Here is a 16,939-nt window from a genome sequence, read left to right as displayed (position 1 = left end):
GTGGACTGTCAAATATGCACTCTTCTTATATGCACACTTTATTTTGTATTTGTATGCACTTATTAATTGTAATATTTATTTGTGTATGTGTTGAAGTATAGATGTGCACTATACTGATTATAAATACGATAATAATTGTTTGGTTGCGCTGCACATTTTTCTTAGTTTTAATATTTTTGATGTGGGAGCATATGACAGTGGTAAGCAGCAACTACACTAAAGCCTCATGTACACTGCAGCTGGTAAACAGATGTTTAGGAGCAGTTTGGCATTTTTTTCAACTGCCCCTGAACTCTATCAGTACATGTACACTGAGTCGTTTACAGTCATTTCTAGGCAGCTGAGTTCAGAGGCTTTTTTTGGAACGCAAAAAAAATGGGTTCAGAAGCGGAGTTTGGAGGCATTTCAATCGGCAAACGCTTCTAAAAACGCTAACTTGCATTTAGCCGTGTCACGTTTACAGGCGTTTTTCATTTTGGACTATTAAAAAAAAAAAAACAGTTCTAAAAATGCAAACGTGGCAAAACACTGCTAAACGCGGCAAAACTGTCAAGTTAAATCGTTCAGGAGAGGTTGTAAAAACGTCCCATGTACTTAAAGCCCAAGACACTACAGTAATACAATTTCAATGCAATTGTTATTTGTTTTTTCTACATTTCTTTGGTGAAAATAACCCAAATCAGTGTTTATTTTTAAGTCTGTAGGAAAGTTGGAGTCCACAAACTATGGTATATATGTCAAAATTGATTACTCCTGATGTACGAATGGCCTAATTTCTTGAGGCCCTTAAATACCAGTACAGTAGAAATACCCCCAATGTGACACCCTTTTGGAAAGTAGACAGTCCAAGGTATTTAGTAAGAGGCATGGTGTTGCAATTTTTTTGTCATATATTTTCTTGGGAAAATTAAGAAATGGAAAAGAATAAATTTTTATTTATTTTTTTACATACTGTCACCAGTGCAGTACAGCATCATCATAGAACTGGTGTGACAGTGATTAGGGACACTAACTGGTGACAGTACAGAGATCAGGATTTTTTTTTTTTTTTTTTTTTACACATTATATTTGCTTATAGCAGTGTATTAAATTGCTACAAGTGAGCATTTTACTGAATAAAACAGAATCATTCAGTCTGTTTTGTTGTGATTAGCTGTGATTAATAAAAGCTAATCACATGGTACAGATGGGCTGTGATTGGCCCTGTCTGTACCATGTGAGCAAGTTGACCAATCACAGCTAGCAACACGTTTGAAAGGAAGCCATCCATTGTGTACAACTGTCATGTGACCTGCTGTAATTCGTCATGCTAATGACAGCAAGCCGGTACTCTGAATGGAGTGACAGATCATGCTGCTACACAGCCCCGCGATCGATGCATCCTGACAGGACATACGGTGTACAAACAGGATACATAGCAAAGGGACAACAATGAAATGATACAAGTTATTATATTGACCTATTTAAATGTGAACATTTTGGCCTTGTAAGCAGCCATAAATTAACTTTCCTAAAATAAATATCTGCAACTAAAGATTATATGCTAGGAAACATTCGGTCTTCAAGTTACACATGTTATTTTACAAACAGGAAACTACAAGCTATGATAAAATGCATCCAAATCTAGAAATGATAGGAGATGTAATCTTATAAAATGAGTTATGAAAGAAACGAAGATTTTAAATTAAAAGATTCATACCTGAACCTGAAACAATAGGTACCACTTGAAATAAACCAGCATCTCTAAAACACAAACAGAAATAAAAAAGTTAATATATGAATAAGCACGGCTCACAACCAATTCTCCTCTTATTTTTCTATTATAAGGGGGACACACATTTCTCCTATGCATATAAGGCATTTTCAGAGAAACGAAAGTGATCGGAAGAAATGAAAGTCACATGACATTTCTGTAAAATTATTATGGCATAAATATGCACAATCACACTAGCTGAGCATGCATATGCATGTCCTATCCAGACAATAATTCATACTAGAATTTCTCAGAGATCAATTGGCCAGGAGGGGTGTGCACTGGACAGATCTTGCCTATGGAAAGTAGAATATTCCATTTATGATCAGCCAGACTACTATCATCTTATAACTTACAGGTACCTTGCAAAAAAGTGACATTGCACTCTGCTACTATCCCGCTGATACATTTATCCTAGACGTCCATGTTTACCCTGCTATGGAGAAGCTTAGCAGGTTAAGTGCAGCTTTCTAGAATGAACTTAACATTGGGGCTATACTAGAGTGCACGGTCATCTTTTGGAAAGTTACAGCTCTTATTGAAAGGGTAGAGGACAAGATTAAATGATCAGAGACTGGAAAAGCTTTGACTTGACTGCAGTAAGAAGCTGCTTAGAGCAGTGCCTGGTAAATTATGGGTATATCCACAGGCATGTTCACTTATGATTTAACTAAACAGACATTACTGACAATAACTACCTACAGATATTGCATTTCAACAAACGGTAATCAGAACATCTTCTGGAGATGTAAACAGGATTTTTGTACTAGCGTAAAAAATCTTTTCTTTGAGTCCATTGAGGGGCTCAGGAATTCTTTGACGGTCAGGTAATCGTTCTGCTTACAGGAGAAATGGACGCTGCAACCAAAAAGCCATTACATAGTACAGGATAACCCTGCCCACAACCACCATACCTCAGTTTTGTAGCAAAGTATTACTGAGAAAAAATAAACACAGAGGGGATGAACATACGTCTCTCAATGGATGCCAAAAGGATTTTATGATGAGTAGAAAAATCACATTTCTTTTTCATCCTTTGAGGTACACACAGATTTTTAGGATTGCTTAGACTGACGGGACTTCCAAAAGCAGTACAACTGGTGGTGGTGGCGGGGAGGGGGTGTTAACAGACCAAGATGGCAGCTTTGCAAGATGGGAAATGTTCCCAAAAGAAGCACTCACAGACCTAATAAAAGGAATCAGTCTTTATGAAGAAAATGGCTGAAATATAGACTCTCGCAACTTAAAACACATCTAGACAGTGGGGGAGATTTACTAAAACCGGAGCACACAGAATCTGGTTCATCTATACATAGTAACCAATCAGCTGTTAACTTCAGCTTGTTCAATTAAGCTTTGACAATAAAACCTAAAAGTTACTATGCACAACTGCACCAAATTCTAGGTGCACCAGTTTTAGAAATACCCCCCCCCCAGAGAGACAAGAGAACGTCTTGGATGTCCTGGATGAGAAAACAATACCCTAAAGCAAAAAGGCAGTACCGTAGACAAGCAGGAAGTCATGGGCCTGAACACCACCTTGTCCCTAAACAAAACAGGACCGTATTCCTTACAGGATAAGGCCACCAGTTAAGACACTTACCTTGCAGAAGTGATGACTACAAGGAACACTACCTTATGGATGGGAGTAAAGGAGTGGATTATTTCTAATAGGTTCGCATGGTGGTTGAAGTGCAGAGAAAGACGAATTCAGATCCCACATACTTAGAGGGGAACAAACAGGGAGCTACAAGGGAGACTCCCTGTAAACAAAGTCAAGGAGCAAAAGACAGTCTCGAAAACATAGACCAGATAAAAAACTGACCTTTGAAATACAAACGCTGGTCCAGACCCACGTGCATGAAGGAAAGGAACTGTCCCATGGAAAAACACCTAGTATGGAAGCCCCAACTTACTCTAAGTGACATAATCTGTTCTAGCTTTTAGTGTTAAAAAAATAGCCTTCAACACCAATACAATGTTTGCCATGACTCATATTAGATTGGCATCAACATGGGCTAGTTCAGGGAAATGAGGATCGCTGGAATGGAGGGCCTGCCAGAGAAAATAGAGTCCTAGAGAGGGCTTCCAACCACTTATCAGTTGGGTTCTTAGAGACAGATGCATTCTCTAATAGTAAAGTGGTTGCTTTGCTAAGGCAAGACACTGCTGGATCCACAGTGAGGGTAGACCACTTTTTAACAAAGACCTATTTAACCACTTCAGATCCGTAGGACGTCCTGGGACGTCCTGGACTTTGAGCGGTGATATCTGAATGATGCCTGCAGCTGCAGGCATCATTCAGATATCGCTGTTTTCAGCTGGCGATTCTGTGCACCAGAAGAACGATCAAAGCGGCGGTTCCGCCGCTCGATCGTTCTTCTAGGCAGCGGGAGGGGACGTCCCACCCCTCCCGCCGCCATCCGGTGCTTCTCCGGGCTCTCCCGTGCCATCGGGGGCCCGGAGAGCGAATCGGCCGGCGCTCGTTGGTGAACCATAGAGATGACTGGTGACCAGACGGTCACAGTCATCTCTATGACCGTCGGAGGGCCGGGCGCGACGTTATGACGTCACGCCCGGTACCCAGAAGTAAACAAAGCCGCTATCGCGGCTGTCGGCATGTAATCGGTGAATTTTTTTTCACCGATTTCATGCTTGCAAGCCTGTAGGAGAGATGTGGGGTCTTATTGACCCCACATCTCTTCATAAAGAGGACCTGTCACACTGATTCCTATTACAAGGGATGTTTACATTCCTTGTAATAGGAATAAAAGTGATCAAAAAAAAAAAAGACAAAAAAAGTGTAAAAATAAAAAAATAAAGTAAAAAAATAAAATAAAATAATAAAAAAAAAAATTTTAAAACGCCCCTGTCTCGGTCGCTCGCGTGCAGAAGCGAACGCACATGCAAGTCCCGCCCACATATGTAAACACCGTTCAAACCCCACATGTGAGGTATCATCGCGTGCGTTAAAGCGCGTGCAACAATTCTAGCACTAGACCTACTCTGTAACTCAAAAATAGTAACCTGTAAAAAAATTTAAAGCGTTGCCTATGGAGATTTTTAAGAACCGAAGTTTGGCGCCATTCCATGAGTGTGCGCAATTTTAAAGCGTGACATGTTAGGTATCGATTTACTCGGCGTAACATCGTCTTTCACATTATACAAAAAAATTGGGCTAACTTTACTGTTTTGTTATTTTTTAATTCATTAAACTGTTTTTTTCCATAAAAAAAAGGCGTTTGAAAAATTATTGCGCAAATACCATGTGAGAAAAAAAGTTGCAATGACCGCCATTTTATTCCCTAGGGTGTCTGCTAAAAAAAATATATAATGTTTGGGGGTTCTGATTAATTTTCTAGCAAAAAAATTGTGATTTTTACATGAAGGAGAGAAGTGCCAAAATAGGCCCGGTAACGAAGTGGTTAAACAACAGGTAACAGGCTAATAAGTGCTTTGGGGGAAGCAATAGGCTGATCTTCTAGTTTCAAAATGTTGTACACTGCATCAGTAAAAGCTGAAATGGTCTCTCTTATTTTTGGAGTAATGGCAGAAGACAAACTCCTCAAAGGCAAGTTTGTCAGCTAAAGACTGGACTATACGGGTGTCAAATTTAATCGCTGCATCGCGATTCGGGTGGCACCGATGCATGCGACCCTATTAATCGATGTCTGGCCCCGCCCGGGAGATCGCTTCGTTCAGGCTTTACCTTGTAATTGTGTATTAGCCGGGCTCATGTGACTGACTGCCCGGCCCGCCTCTCTCCTCTCTTACGTCTCTCCTGGCTTCAGCCCCGCCCACTGACTGTACCGATCAGATCAGTAGAAAGGCGGGAGGGGCTGACATCAGGAGAGACGTGAGAGCATGGTGGAGAGAGGCGGGCCGAGCAGTCAGTCACATGAGCACGGCTAATACAAACACTGCTGATGCTGACGAGCTGGAATGGAGATCGGGGGATGGCGAGTAGGCAGATCGCCCATCTCATTACCGCCTGCAATGACACAAGTAATGTGCACCACAGTCACCCTATTTCCTGAATTGTGTAGGATAGGCACTGAGTCACATCACTTCATCATCGTTTGTATGCAGATGTATCTGTGATTGACCACTTGTTTTACCCACCTGGCCTATACATCAGATCACTTTGGAGTTGTGAAACATATCAGCTTAATTGTCTCCAGATCTGCCATGTATTTTTCTTTCCCTATGAAATGAGGACATTTATGTATCTTATTTACATAATTTTTTTTTCACTCCTATTATTTTTTTCACTTGTTTGTATAATCCTTATTGTTATATCTCATTAGGTATCACTATACTTTACTCCATTTGCTGTTACCCTAGTGTACACCCACAGGGGGGCATTACATCCAGCTTTTTGCTGGCCTGCACAGGATCCTGTCCGTTCACTGAGATCACCTATCACAATACTTTACACATTTATTCCTATTATATCACTATTATAGGATAGCCCAGGCTCAGTAACTTCTTGTGGCACATTTATTATTAAAAGGGTGCACACTATAAGAAAATCAGGCAAATGTATTTTCCTCATTGTTCCCTCCAATCATCCTCTGTGCGCAGAACAGCATGTAAGTACAGAGGAGGAGGGGGGTGCTGTGATCCGGGGACACAGGGGGGGGGGTACGGGCATTTAGTGGAATATGATGCGTCACCTGTGATAAGTCATTGTCACTGCAGGCAGGGACTGGGCTGGGACTGGAGGAGAAATATCTCCTGTATTATGTCCACAGTCTCTGATCATCTCCTGTACTATGTCCACAGTCTCTGATCATCTCCTGTACTATGTCTGCAGTCTCTGATCATCTCCTGTACTATGTCTGCAGTCTCTGATCATCTCCTGTACTATGCCCGCAGTCTCTGATCATCTCCTGTACTATGCCCGCAGTCTCTGATCATCTCCTATAGTATTTTGGGGGGAGAGCCATGCGCACTTGCGCTGCAATCGTGATGCATCGCGAAATCGAATCGTGGACTTGATAATCGTAATCGCATCGAATCGTGAGACCGGTGAAGATGCGCAGCCCTACTGGACTAGGCATCAGACAGACCACCCCCAAGTCTAAACTCAGACGCCAGGGATAGATCAGATACACAATCTGTAAGGGAAGGTAAGGGAGCCTGCTTTTGGCCTCTGTAGTCAGCAAATAACTGATATAGAACATACATTCTTGCATGACTGTAGTAAAAACCCCAGAGGAGAGGGCAGAGACCAGTCATACCTGACACAGCTAAGGAAGGTACCAAAGACAAGATAGACTCCAGGAGCTGTGGGCAACAGGATTTAAGTCTGCAGATGTCAACTGAATCAGTAGGTGTGCAGTAAGCAGCACCAACGCCATTAGTAGTTTGTGAGGTGGTACAGTGGGACTATCGCCTGTGTCTTGAATCAGACATGTTGTGATCATGTGGCAGTAAAGCAACATAAAGCTTAGGGCACAAGGCAAGATCTCAGGTACTCAGAAAACCCAGCCACGTGGAGGCATGGTGAGGATTGGGGTTCTGGAGGTGACCAAAGTTACTGCAGGTGGGCATCAGGAACAGATTGAAGTTTCTTAGGCCTTTTTGCAAAGCAGGAGCATCAGCAGGGAGAGGTTTCCTGAATGCTGTATGAGTGCCTGCGTGTGTGACAATTCAGTCCCACAACAATAACTCCTTTAATGGTGGAACTATTAGGAAACTGTGAATTCCAAAGGCACCCAGCAACCTATGTACTTGAAGTTGCTCACTATGCTTGGGTTGACCGGCCCACTCACAGAGTGTTCAGAGGCAGGGCAAGTGCTGGCTCACTTTTTAGCAGAATGGGGTCTGGAGTGCACGCTATGTGGAACCAGTGTTTGATGATCACATCCTGAAGGTCTGGAAGTAGCACTCTAAAATCCAAACCGAGATTAGCCGCAATGGATTTCTGCAATCGGGGAGACCAGCAGTGTAGAAGAGGCTTGAGAAAAATAAAATGTTGAAGAAAAATGGTGCTAGCAAACATGTATTTTACACAACCAGAGCTGAAGAAAAAGATATCCACCCCCTTAGGACACTAGCCAAACACTGAAGCATGCTGTTAGTAGGAGAGGTTATCATGGTCTGCCTGCAGTTTTTTCTCTACCAGTGTCCAATCCTCCTGTTGGCAGCATTATAACCGGAAGATAATATGATTTGCTGTGTCTCCCAAAGGACAAGATAAAAGTATGGATTTCTGAAGAATTTCAAAGTTGAATTTTAACTGGCAAAAAAAAAAATTGCAATACATAATTATAAACCTTCACGTTTAATTTTAGCAGTAATATCTAGGTTGTATGTTAACATGCTTTAGACCCCTTTCACACTGGGGGTGTTTTGCAGGCGCTATAGCGTTAAAAATAGTGCCTGCAAAGCGCCCTAAAACAGCTGCTCCTCACACTACAGTGTGAAGGCCAGAGGGCTTTCACACTGGAGCGGTGCGCTGGCAGGGCGTCAGAAAAAGTCCTGCCAGCAGCTTCTTTGGAGCGCATTAGGAGCGGTAAACTCACCACCCCTAATGCGCTCCTGCCCATTGAAATCAATGAGTAGCGCCGCCGCACTGTAGCAGCGGTTTGCGGGTGGATTTAACCCTTTTTCGGACACAGTGGGGGGGTTAAAAGCACCCCACTAGCGGCCAAATAGCAGTGTTTTACCGCCGAAGCTAGGGGCGGCACAGTGTGAAAGGGGCTCTTAAGGCAATACAAAAATATATGCAAGTACACAACTATTCTAAACTTACATAGCAGCTTGTCGCTTAAGCCATTGTTGACAGGCATTGCCATCATGAACATACTGTAGGACTTCAGAAAGCATCGTTCTCTTCAAACGCTCTTCTTCGCGTGTCTTTTTCAGATGATCGTATATTTTGGAACCTGTTTCAAAATATGCAAATTTTAAACTCACTGTAAACAAACCGTGTAGGTTATAACTGGCTAGTATTTTTCCACTTTGTATGGTATTAGAAATTTCTTACATAGATAACAACATGTAACAAATAAAGCAAATACTAAATTGTGTCAGCCATTCATACTGGACTAAAAAAAATGTAATAACGTATAGATGCAACATCAACTCTAATGCTGCGTACACACGATAGACCGTTTTCATCAGACCAAACCGATCGTGTGTGGGCCCCATCAGTTAAAAAAATAGGAACTTGTTTTAAAATTATCTGATGGATAAAAAACCTATAGAAAAAACGATTGTCTGTGGGTACGTCCATTGGTTAAAAAGCCATGCATGCTCAGAATCAAGTCGACGCATGCTTGGAAGCATTGAACTTCATTGTTTTCAGCACGTCACTGTGTTTTACGTCACCGCGTTCTGACACGATCGTTTTTTTAACTGATGGTGTGTAGGCATGACGGACCATCAGTCAGCTTCATCGGATAACTGATGGAAAAATCCATTAGACCGTTTTCATCAGACTAACGCAGTGTTTCTCAACTCCAGTCCTCAAGGCACCCCAACAGGTCATGTTTTCAGGATTTCCCTCAAATTAAACAGCTGTGGTAATTACTAAGGCAGTGAAACTGATCAAATCACCTGTGCAAAATAATGGAAATCCTGAAAACATGACCTGTTGGGGCGCCTTGAGGACTGGAGTTGAGAAACCCTGGACTAACCTATCGTGTGTACAGGGCATTACTCATGCACTGACAAGCAGAAAAGTCAAGTTGCACCGCAAGTCATTGTGTATGTAATATATTTTTGCATAAGAGAATTAACATGCTGGGTGTACATCTTCCCGAACTTCTCATGTACATTTAGATCAAAAGGGGTTTTGCAGTGTGTGTGTGTGTGTGTGTGTAATATATATATATATATGTTTTTGGGGTTTTGAATAAAGTTGGGAAGAATTAAAACCCCTGCTGTGTACTAGTGGGGAGATTTTCCTTCAAAGCAAAGCGGGTTTGGATTTCCTCTCACTTTGCTTTTGGTGACAATTGAGAGGGGTTAAGCTCCAATATGGGGCACAGACCGAATAAAAATAAAAGAGGGTCTAACTTTTTCCCACTCCATTCCAAACTAAACTAGAGGGTGGTTGAAAGTTTGGACACAATCTGTGGGACACAAACTATTTAAGGATCTTCAAAACGTCTACAGATGCCTGCTTCTAGGAAGATCACCAGTGCTTAAATTATCACCAGACAAAAAAATAAAAAGGCTTGTTGATCCCCACGGGGGACCCTGTTCACATAGTACAGTGGTTCTCAACCTGGGGGTCGGGACCCCCTCGGGGGTCAAATGATGATTTGCCAGGGGTCACCAAATCCTGGGCTATTCCTGAAGCCCGCACTGTTCTCCCAGGAAGGGAGATGATAAGAGGGGGAGGAACAAAGAAAAGGGAGCAAAAGGAAAAAAAATAGAGAGCAAGAAAGATAGTTAGAGGGAAAGATGGAGGAAAAAAACAAGGAATTAGGATCGAGAGAGATAAAAGGGAAAGAAAGGAGAACAAAGAGAAAGAGTGGTACATCCTAAAATGTACCATAAGGGGTTTTAATATTGTACGAGTGGAAGGCACTCAGGGAGCGCTAAATATCCGTGGGTTAGGGGCGCAAATGACTTATCTTGCCTGGGATGCTGACAACCCACGCTACGAAAATAATTTTACTGTTAGGGGTCCCCACAACTTGGGAAATTTTATCAAGGGGTCACAGCACTAGAAGGTTGAGAACCACTGACATAGTACTTCGTAAATTCATGAAAGGGTTGCTGAGCTGTGGTGTCAGATATCTAGCCCAGCCCAGCCATCTGACTACACTGAACAAAGGAGACAGCGTTCTGAGTGACATTGCAGGAGGAGAGGGAGCGTTACAGGCAGTTCACAAAGAAGCACAAAATCACAAAGAATTAGGGCAAGTAAAGAGAGAGAAAATAGTCAGCTTGTGTTGTGAAGGATTGCAGCTGGGGAAAAAAAAAAAATTCACAAAAATGCAAGCTGACAACAGCACATATCTGCTACTACACTTGTCAGAGACAGCCTAGTGTAGTATGTTGGCTACACCATAGCTAGCCTGTTCTGGGAGGTTGTCATACGACATCCTGCCATGATCATGCCCGCTGCAGCATGGGGACGGCACGTTCTGTAATCACTGTGTCCTTAGGACACAGTTGATCACAGATCCGGGTAAAAGGGCCAATTACAGCGGCTCTTTACCACGTGTAAACAAAAGCTGCTTATCGGCATTCATTTCTTCATGCTGACAGCGTGAGGAGAAAAGAGTCGATAACCAGAAAAGGACATCTACACTGAAAAACAGGGCACCAGATTGGCCTGGGCAGAAAGAGGGTAAAAGTGCCCAGTAGACAAGTGGTTAAAAAGGTACATATTCTCAGTTTACACATTTGTGTATATGAGATTTTCAAAATATTGCATTCTGTTTTGGTGCAGATTTTACACAGCATCCTGTTCAACCATTTTGAAATTGGGGTTGTAGAAACGCAATATGGTTCATGACAGTAGGCTAAAGAGGGAGATACAAACTGGGATTATTCTTGTTAAAAACCTCAAGCATAACATATTTAATGAATACAAATTCAAAAACTGGATTTCTTACTTTGAAATGTTTTGATTCCTGCTCTACGGTATTCTTGTAGCCTTTTGATTTCCCTGCGCAGCTCAAATTCCACTGCAAATGAACAAACCTATATTAATTTTACTCGCAGATAAATGTTGTCCAGGTATGAGCATCACCCGTAGTGACCATTAAAAGCCGAGATTTCCAAACTTTTTCCCCACTTTTTAATACCTGCTGACAGCAGGGACGAGTCACGGATGCACACCGAAGGGTACCAGCTCCTTAACAACCAGCAGCCCTGAGCTGAACTGGAGTGTTGTACACGCCCCCTCCCTTGGACTACAGGAGAGTCTACCCTTCCCACACATAACTGTATTTTCATTTGAGTCCATCTGATCATCCCCCACAGCTAACTACCCTTTGTTCCACTTGACCCTCCCTTCTAGATTGTAAGCTCTAACGAGCAGGGCCCTCTGATCCCTCCTGTATTGATTGTATTGTGACTGTACTGTCTTCCCTGATGTAAAGCGCTGCGCAAACTGTTGGCGCTATATAAATCCTGTATAATAATAAAATAATAATAATAATAATAATAATATTATTAATATTAGAAGCAGGGAGATCTATCCTATTGAATGCGGTCTTACAGCAGCACTATCAAACAGCTAAATACACAGTTAAAATACAAACATCAATGAGTCCCAACTCCCTTCAGAAAATGCCAAGGTATCATTTTCTGCTGGGCAAACTCCCCAATTATGTATTCTAGGTTATGGCGGATCCTTGGGCACAACACAAAAATGTGGCTTCATAAGGCTGTGGTTGATAAGAGAGAATGGAATTCTAAGTGGGCATCAGCATTATTAACATTTCTGGAGTGAAGTTCTAAATCTTAGAAAATACATAGAAACCCAAATTTCTATAAATAAATATATCGATCAAAGTAAATTAGATCGTAAAAATGCTTTGCGGAAACACTTACATGCATGGCTTTCTAAAAATCGATCATGGTTTGTGGCTCCCAAAATCCTGGCAAATCTTCTCATAGTTTCGTACAGCTCTTGTATATCTTTAGAATATCTTCTTTCCAAAACTAAATAAAGCCAGAAAATGTATTTAAAGAATCTGTAATGTACTCATGTGACTAGAAAGATGACACTGTGCAGCAGCCTATACTCTGGAGTGTAAACAAAGACAAACTGCTTACTTTGAAACTTCCTCAGATTTATAAGGCCATGTTCTCTTATAATCCTAGAATAATCAACAAAAAAAAAAAGTCAAGAATGTCACAAGAAAACAGGTACAAACTAGTAAAACTTTCTTCAAGTCACAAGTGAACATAAAATAAAGGCTTCTTCTGGGTTAATGTCATTTTGGATTTTTTGATAGATATGCTTGCATCAGTTGCGTTTTAGAATAATTTCATGTTATTTCAAACTGAGTCCGTACATTTTAATATTTTGTAAAGCATTCTTTTTTCAGCAGCTCTGGATTATCTGGATAAGGTCTGTGTGTCAAATACTGCTATACTGAGAAAGAAGTAAATATCCAAGTGTTTGCAGGTTTAAAGCGGAGTTCCAACGACATCTAGCAATTTTTTTTTTTTAAATCCATCTATTATAAGCTTACCATTATAAATATGACACACATTACTCTTCTATATTACACTGCTATAGTCTGTATACTATATAAAAATGAACCTTGTATTTTTTTTTGCGTTCCCATCTTGCGTGTGGGCAGGGGAAGCCCACAAGGATGATCTTCTGGGATATGGTGCTGCTGAATAACCAGAAAGCACCGCCCGATAATGCACATGCGCATTAAAGCGGAGCTCCACCCTAAAGTGGAACTTCCGCTCATTGGATTCCCCCGTCCCTCCGATGCCACAATTGGCACCTTTCGGTGGGATCTTTTACCACCTCCAGGAGTCCAGCCAAGGCCGTGAGGTCCCAGCGGGGTTCCCTCCTCCTCCTCCCCTGGCCGCCGGGCTAATAGGAGAGAGGAGCGGGCCTCGTGCATGCGCAGTAGGGTTCCCCTGGGTGTGAAGTCCCTCTGCTTTCCTGGTAAAAACTGACCACACTAGGCAGGAGCACACAGTGGTCAGTTTCCTAGCTGTGTTGGGAAATCAGCCTGCTCTGCTTCAAATGATCAGACGTGTACTGACACCCACCACCCGCTGCACAGCCTTTCACTGGGAAGATCAGTGTGCTGCTGCTTCTCCTCCCCCAGCTATTGTGCAGCTGAGGACAGAGAGAATGTGATCACTTATAAAAAAAAGGGGGGAAAAAAAATAAAATAAAAAAGGTATTTCTAATTATGTTTTTATATCTACGGTATATATATATTGCCTTTCATCTCAATTTTAAACTGAATGGGTTGTTTTACAAGGTGATCATTTACAATCAGATAAGATAAGCATCCAAATAAAAACTAAAATAATTTAAAAAGGGGCCTGGTTAGGAGAGTACAATTATAACAACATTCAGTCACATTACCTTTTCCTTCTTTGTCGCTCCTTCAGTCTTGAGTGATAAATATCCACAACAGAAATTTTCAAAGCTAAAAATGTAAAAGATAAAATAAAATATATAATTAAAATATAAGAAATTTAGAAATCTATTTTAAATTTGTCACTTTTTTGAAGTGACAATTTTAAAATACAAAAGAATATTTACATAGGGCTGTTTAGTATCAGTATAACAGCCATGGACAGTAAAGTGGTATCACCTCCCTCTCAACCACGCCTTCCTTTCCTTAAAGCGGATGTTCCACCCCAAAAAAATATTAAAAGCCAGCAGCTACAAATACTGCAGCTGCTGACTTTTAATATAAGGACACTTACCTGTCCTGGAGTCCAGCGCGGTCCGCAGCAGAGCACGAGCGATCGCTCGTCACCCTGCTGCTCCCCCCTCCATCCACGCTGAGGGAACCAGGAAGTGAAGCGCTGCGGCTTCACTGCCCGGTTCCCTACGGCGCATGCGCGAGTCGCGACGCGCCGCCGATTGGCTCCCGCTGTGTGCTGGGAGCCGAGTGTTCCCAGCACACAACGGGGGGGAGGGGCGACGGGATGTGACGCAATGCCTGTCTTTAGACAGGTATCTGAACCCCCCTCCCCCTGAAAGGTGTCAAATGCGACACCGGAGGGGGGGAGGGTTCCGATCAGCGGGACTTCACTTTAGGGTGGAGAACCGCTTTAAGTCCTACATAATATTTAAAGTGAATCTTTACTTTTAAACTATAAAAGCAAATACCTGCTATTACATTTACTAGCCTACTTGATTCCCCCTCCCGATTTAGCATTCAGGCCTTGTTCACAAATGTCAAATCGCATCCCAAATCGGTGGCATTTGCCGGCAATGGCACCGTCCAATTTCAAAAAGTAGTTAATGTACTACTTTTTGCGATTTCGGGCCATGATTTACATTGACATCTGTGCAGAAACCTGCACAAATGTCTCTATAATCGCGGCCGAAATCGGGACTGCCAGCGAGAGTGAAATCTTGCGAGTTCAGCTGAACTCGCATGGTTTCACTCCCGCAGCCCAGTGTGAACCTGGGCTCACTCTCACTTCATGGCCATTTATAAATTTTTTAAGATTCAAACTACATTAATCTAGTTATGCAAACATTTTCCAGTTAAATCCAATTACAAAAATGTGTGAATATTGGGTGAAAGTTGTGTAGAAAAAGTAAATTTACCCATAAGTGTCACTTAGTGTCAAGCCACTGTCTATTGAGCCTCAGTAACCAAACTGTTTTCTATAGACCATGTGGCTTTAACTGAATTGCAAAAAGCAGACATGACGAGACAAAATTTTCATCATCTGATAATTTACGGAGCACAGCTGCAGTCTAGAATATTCAAGACAAATGACTTTTTTTCACAAAGCTAAAAAAAAAGAAACACTGCAATCTCTTGTACAACAAAAATGCTTACCATGCAAAACGTCTGAATCATCTTCAACAAAATCAATATCTCTTAAATCCCACTCAGCATAATTATCAAACTCCTGTTGGGCATAAAATAGAAAACTTTAATTAAAGAATATGAATGCTGTCAGCAGCTTCCAGTTTCTTACACAAAACTTACCGTAATCACTGCCAACAAGACACCCACATAAATGCAATTATACTATAGATGAGAATACATTTGACATGAATTTCTCTGCAAGAAGTATTTAGTGCCATTTAACATAGTTTCATCCTTTATGTATTATGGTCAGCGCTACAAAAAAAAAAAAAAAAACATTTAAAAATATTTTTAGACCATTTGAGCCAACAGCTGGAGCTTTAGGCTCGTTTTCATTCTTTACAGGGTCTCTGTTTACTTTTAAAGATATTTTTATTAGGTATAAGACAAACCAACAAACAGAAAGAAACATACAAAAAAACAATAACAATACCACCAGACAACCTGGTCATAAACGTTAGGCAATACACTCAAACATAGAAAAATAAACTGACATCAGTGCAAAATATAAAGTAGGCACAGTGGTAAAAGGCTCAGGTATAACACCGGGATATTGCAAAAGTGGAGGTCCAGACATTAGAGATCCCTGAGGCACGGCCCATCAATGGTCAAGCAAGAGTAGTACAATCAGTGCCGGGAGAGGGTTAGCGGACTAGACAACCATCTACCCCAAATTTTGTGGAAGGTTTTGTTCTGTTTCCGGAGTTCAAAAGTAAGTTTATACAGTGGGATATCGTCATTAATAAGTTTTAAGGAAAGGGAAGATAGCCGCTCCAGGTAGGAGCCTTAATGAGAATCCACCGTTGCAGGTATCACAGGTGCAGGCAATGCATTTAGCAAGACAGCAACAAAAAGATGTTTCTGGACAGCCGCACTCTGAACAATGGTTGTCTTTATTGAAATAGGAACAGCACTACAAGTCACAGCCAACAAAACAAAAACCTGGGCAGCTGACATGTTTCACACTAGATCTAGTGCTTAGTCACTATGACTAAGCACTAGATCTAGTGCGAAACGCGTCAGCTGCCCAGGTTTTTGTTTTGTTTGCTGTGACTTGTAGTGCTGTTCCTATTTCAATAAAGACAACCATTGTTCAGAGTAAGGCTGTACAGAAACATATTTTAATTAATAGGTTTTAACCAGAGGGATTTAAGAGGTCTGTGCGCCCTTTCAGGACAGTAAAATAGCTTCAACATAGAAGAAGAGTATACGGAGCAGTCTTGGCATGTGATGATAGGCATTTTTGGTGAATTACACCCAATAGGCTGTTCTTGGGATGGATTATGTTTGGGAAACCTAGCACCGATGAGATGAAAGCACCCTACTTTTTTCATGGGAGAATCATCCCAAAACTCAAAGGCATTATAAACCTACCTGCATAAGATGTGAATTGATCATGGAGTTTCATGGTATCATTTGTTACCCTGTACCTACAGTAGAGTGAACTTTCACATTTCTTTGTCAGAAGTTTGTGTTTGTATTTAATCATAAGGTATGTGGCACGGCACTGCACAGATTAATGCATGACCACTGTCTGTAGTCTGAGAACTAACATTTCCTTAAGGAAACTAAAAATCCCACAATCCTGGAGTCTCAGTCTAGAGCTAGCTACACACCAATTCGATCTACCAGTCAGAAGCAGGCAGAGCATTTACAGACACAGCTTAGAAGATAC

At 41.6% G+C, this 16,939-nt stretch overlaps 1 protein-coding gene across 2 annotated transcripts in view; it reads right to left on the bottom strand.

The window, feature by feature from the left end:
- The window catches only part of TADA2A (transcriptional adaptor 2A), a 59,569-nt gene that overhangs the window by 7,659 nt on the left and 34,971 nt on the right, over positions 1–16,939 (bottom strand). The window contains exons 7-13 of one of the 2 annotated variants that reach the window (XM_040337820.1): positions 15,232–15,304; positions 13,791–13,854; positions 12,503–12,546; positions 12,278–12,388; positions 11,335–11,406; positions 8,514–8,646; positions 1,700–1,743 (exon numbers count right to left, since the gene is read on the bottom strand). In XM_040337820.1, coding sequence (XP_040193754.1) covers positions 1,700–1,743; positions 8,514–8,646; positions 11,335–11,406; positions 12,278–12,388; positions 12,503–12,546; positions 13,791–13,854; positions 15,232–15,304 — 541 coding nt within the window. Of the gene's footprint in view, positions 1–1,699; positions 1,744–1,867; positions 2,612–8,513; positions 8,647–11,334; positions 11,407–12,277; positions 12,389–12,502; positions 12,547–13,790; positions 13,855–15,231; positions 15,305–16,939 lie in introns of those variants that run through there. The other variant, XM_040337821.1, reaches the window with a different exon arrangement.

Source organism: Rana temporaria, chromosome 2 (genome assembly GCF_905171775.1).
Source record: "Rana temporaria chromosome 2, aRanTem1.1, whole genome shotgun sequence".
In the NCBI taxonomy this organism is placed as follows: Eukaryota; Metazoa; Chordata; class Amphibia; order Anura; family Ranidae; genus Rana; species Rana temporaria.
This window is presented reverse-complemented; position numbering and strand designations above follow the sequence as displayed.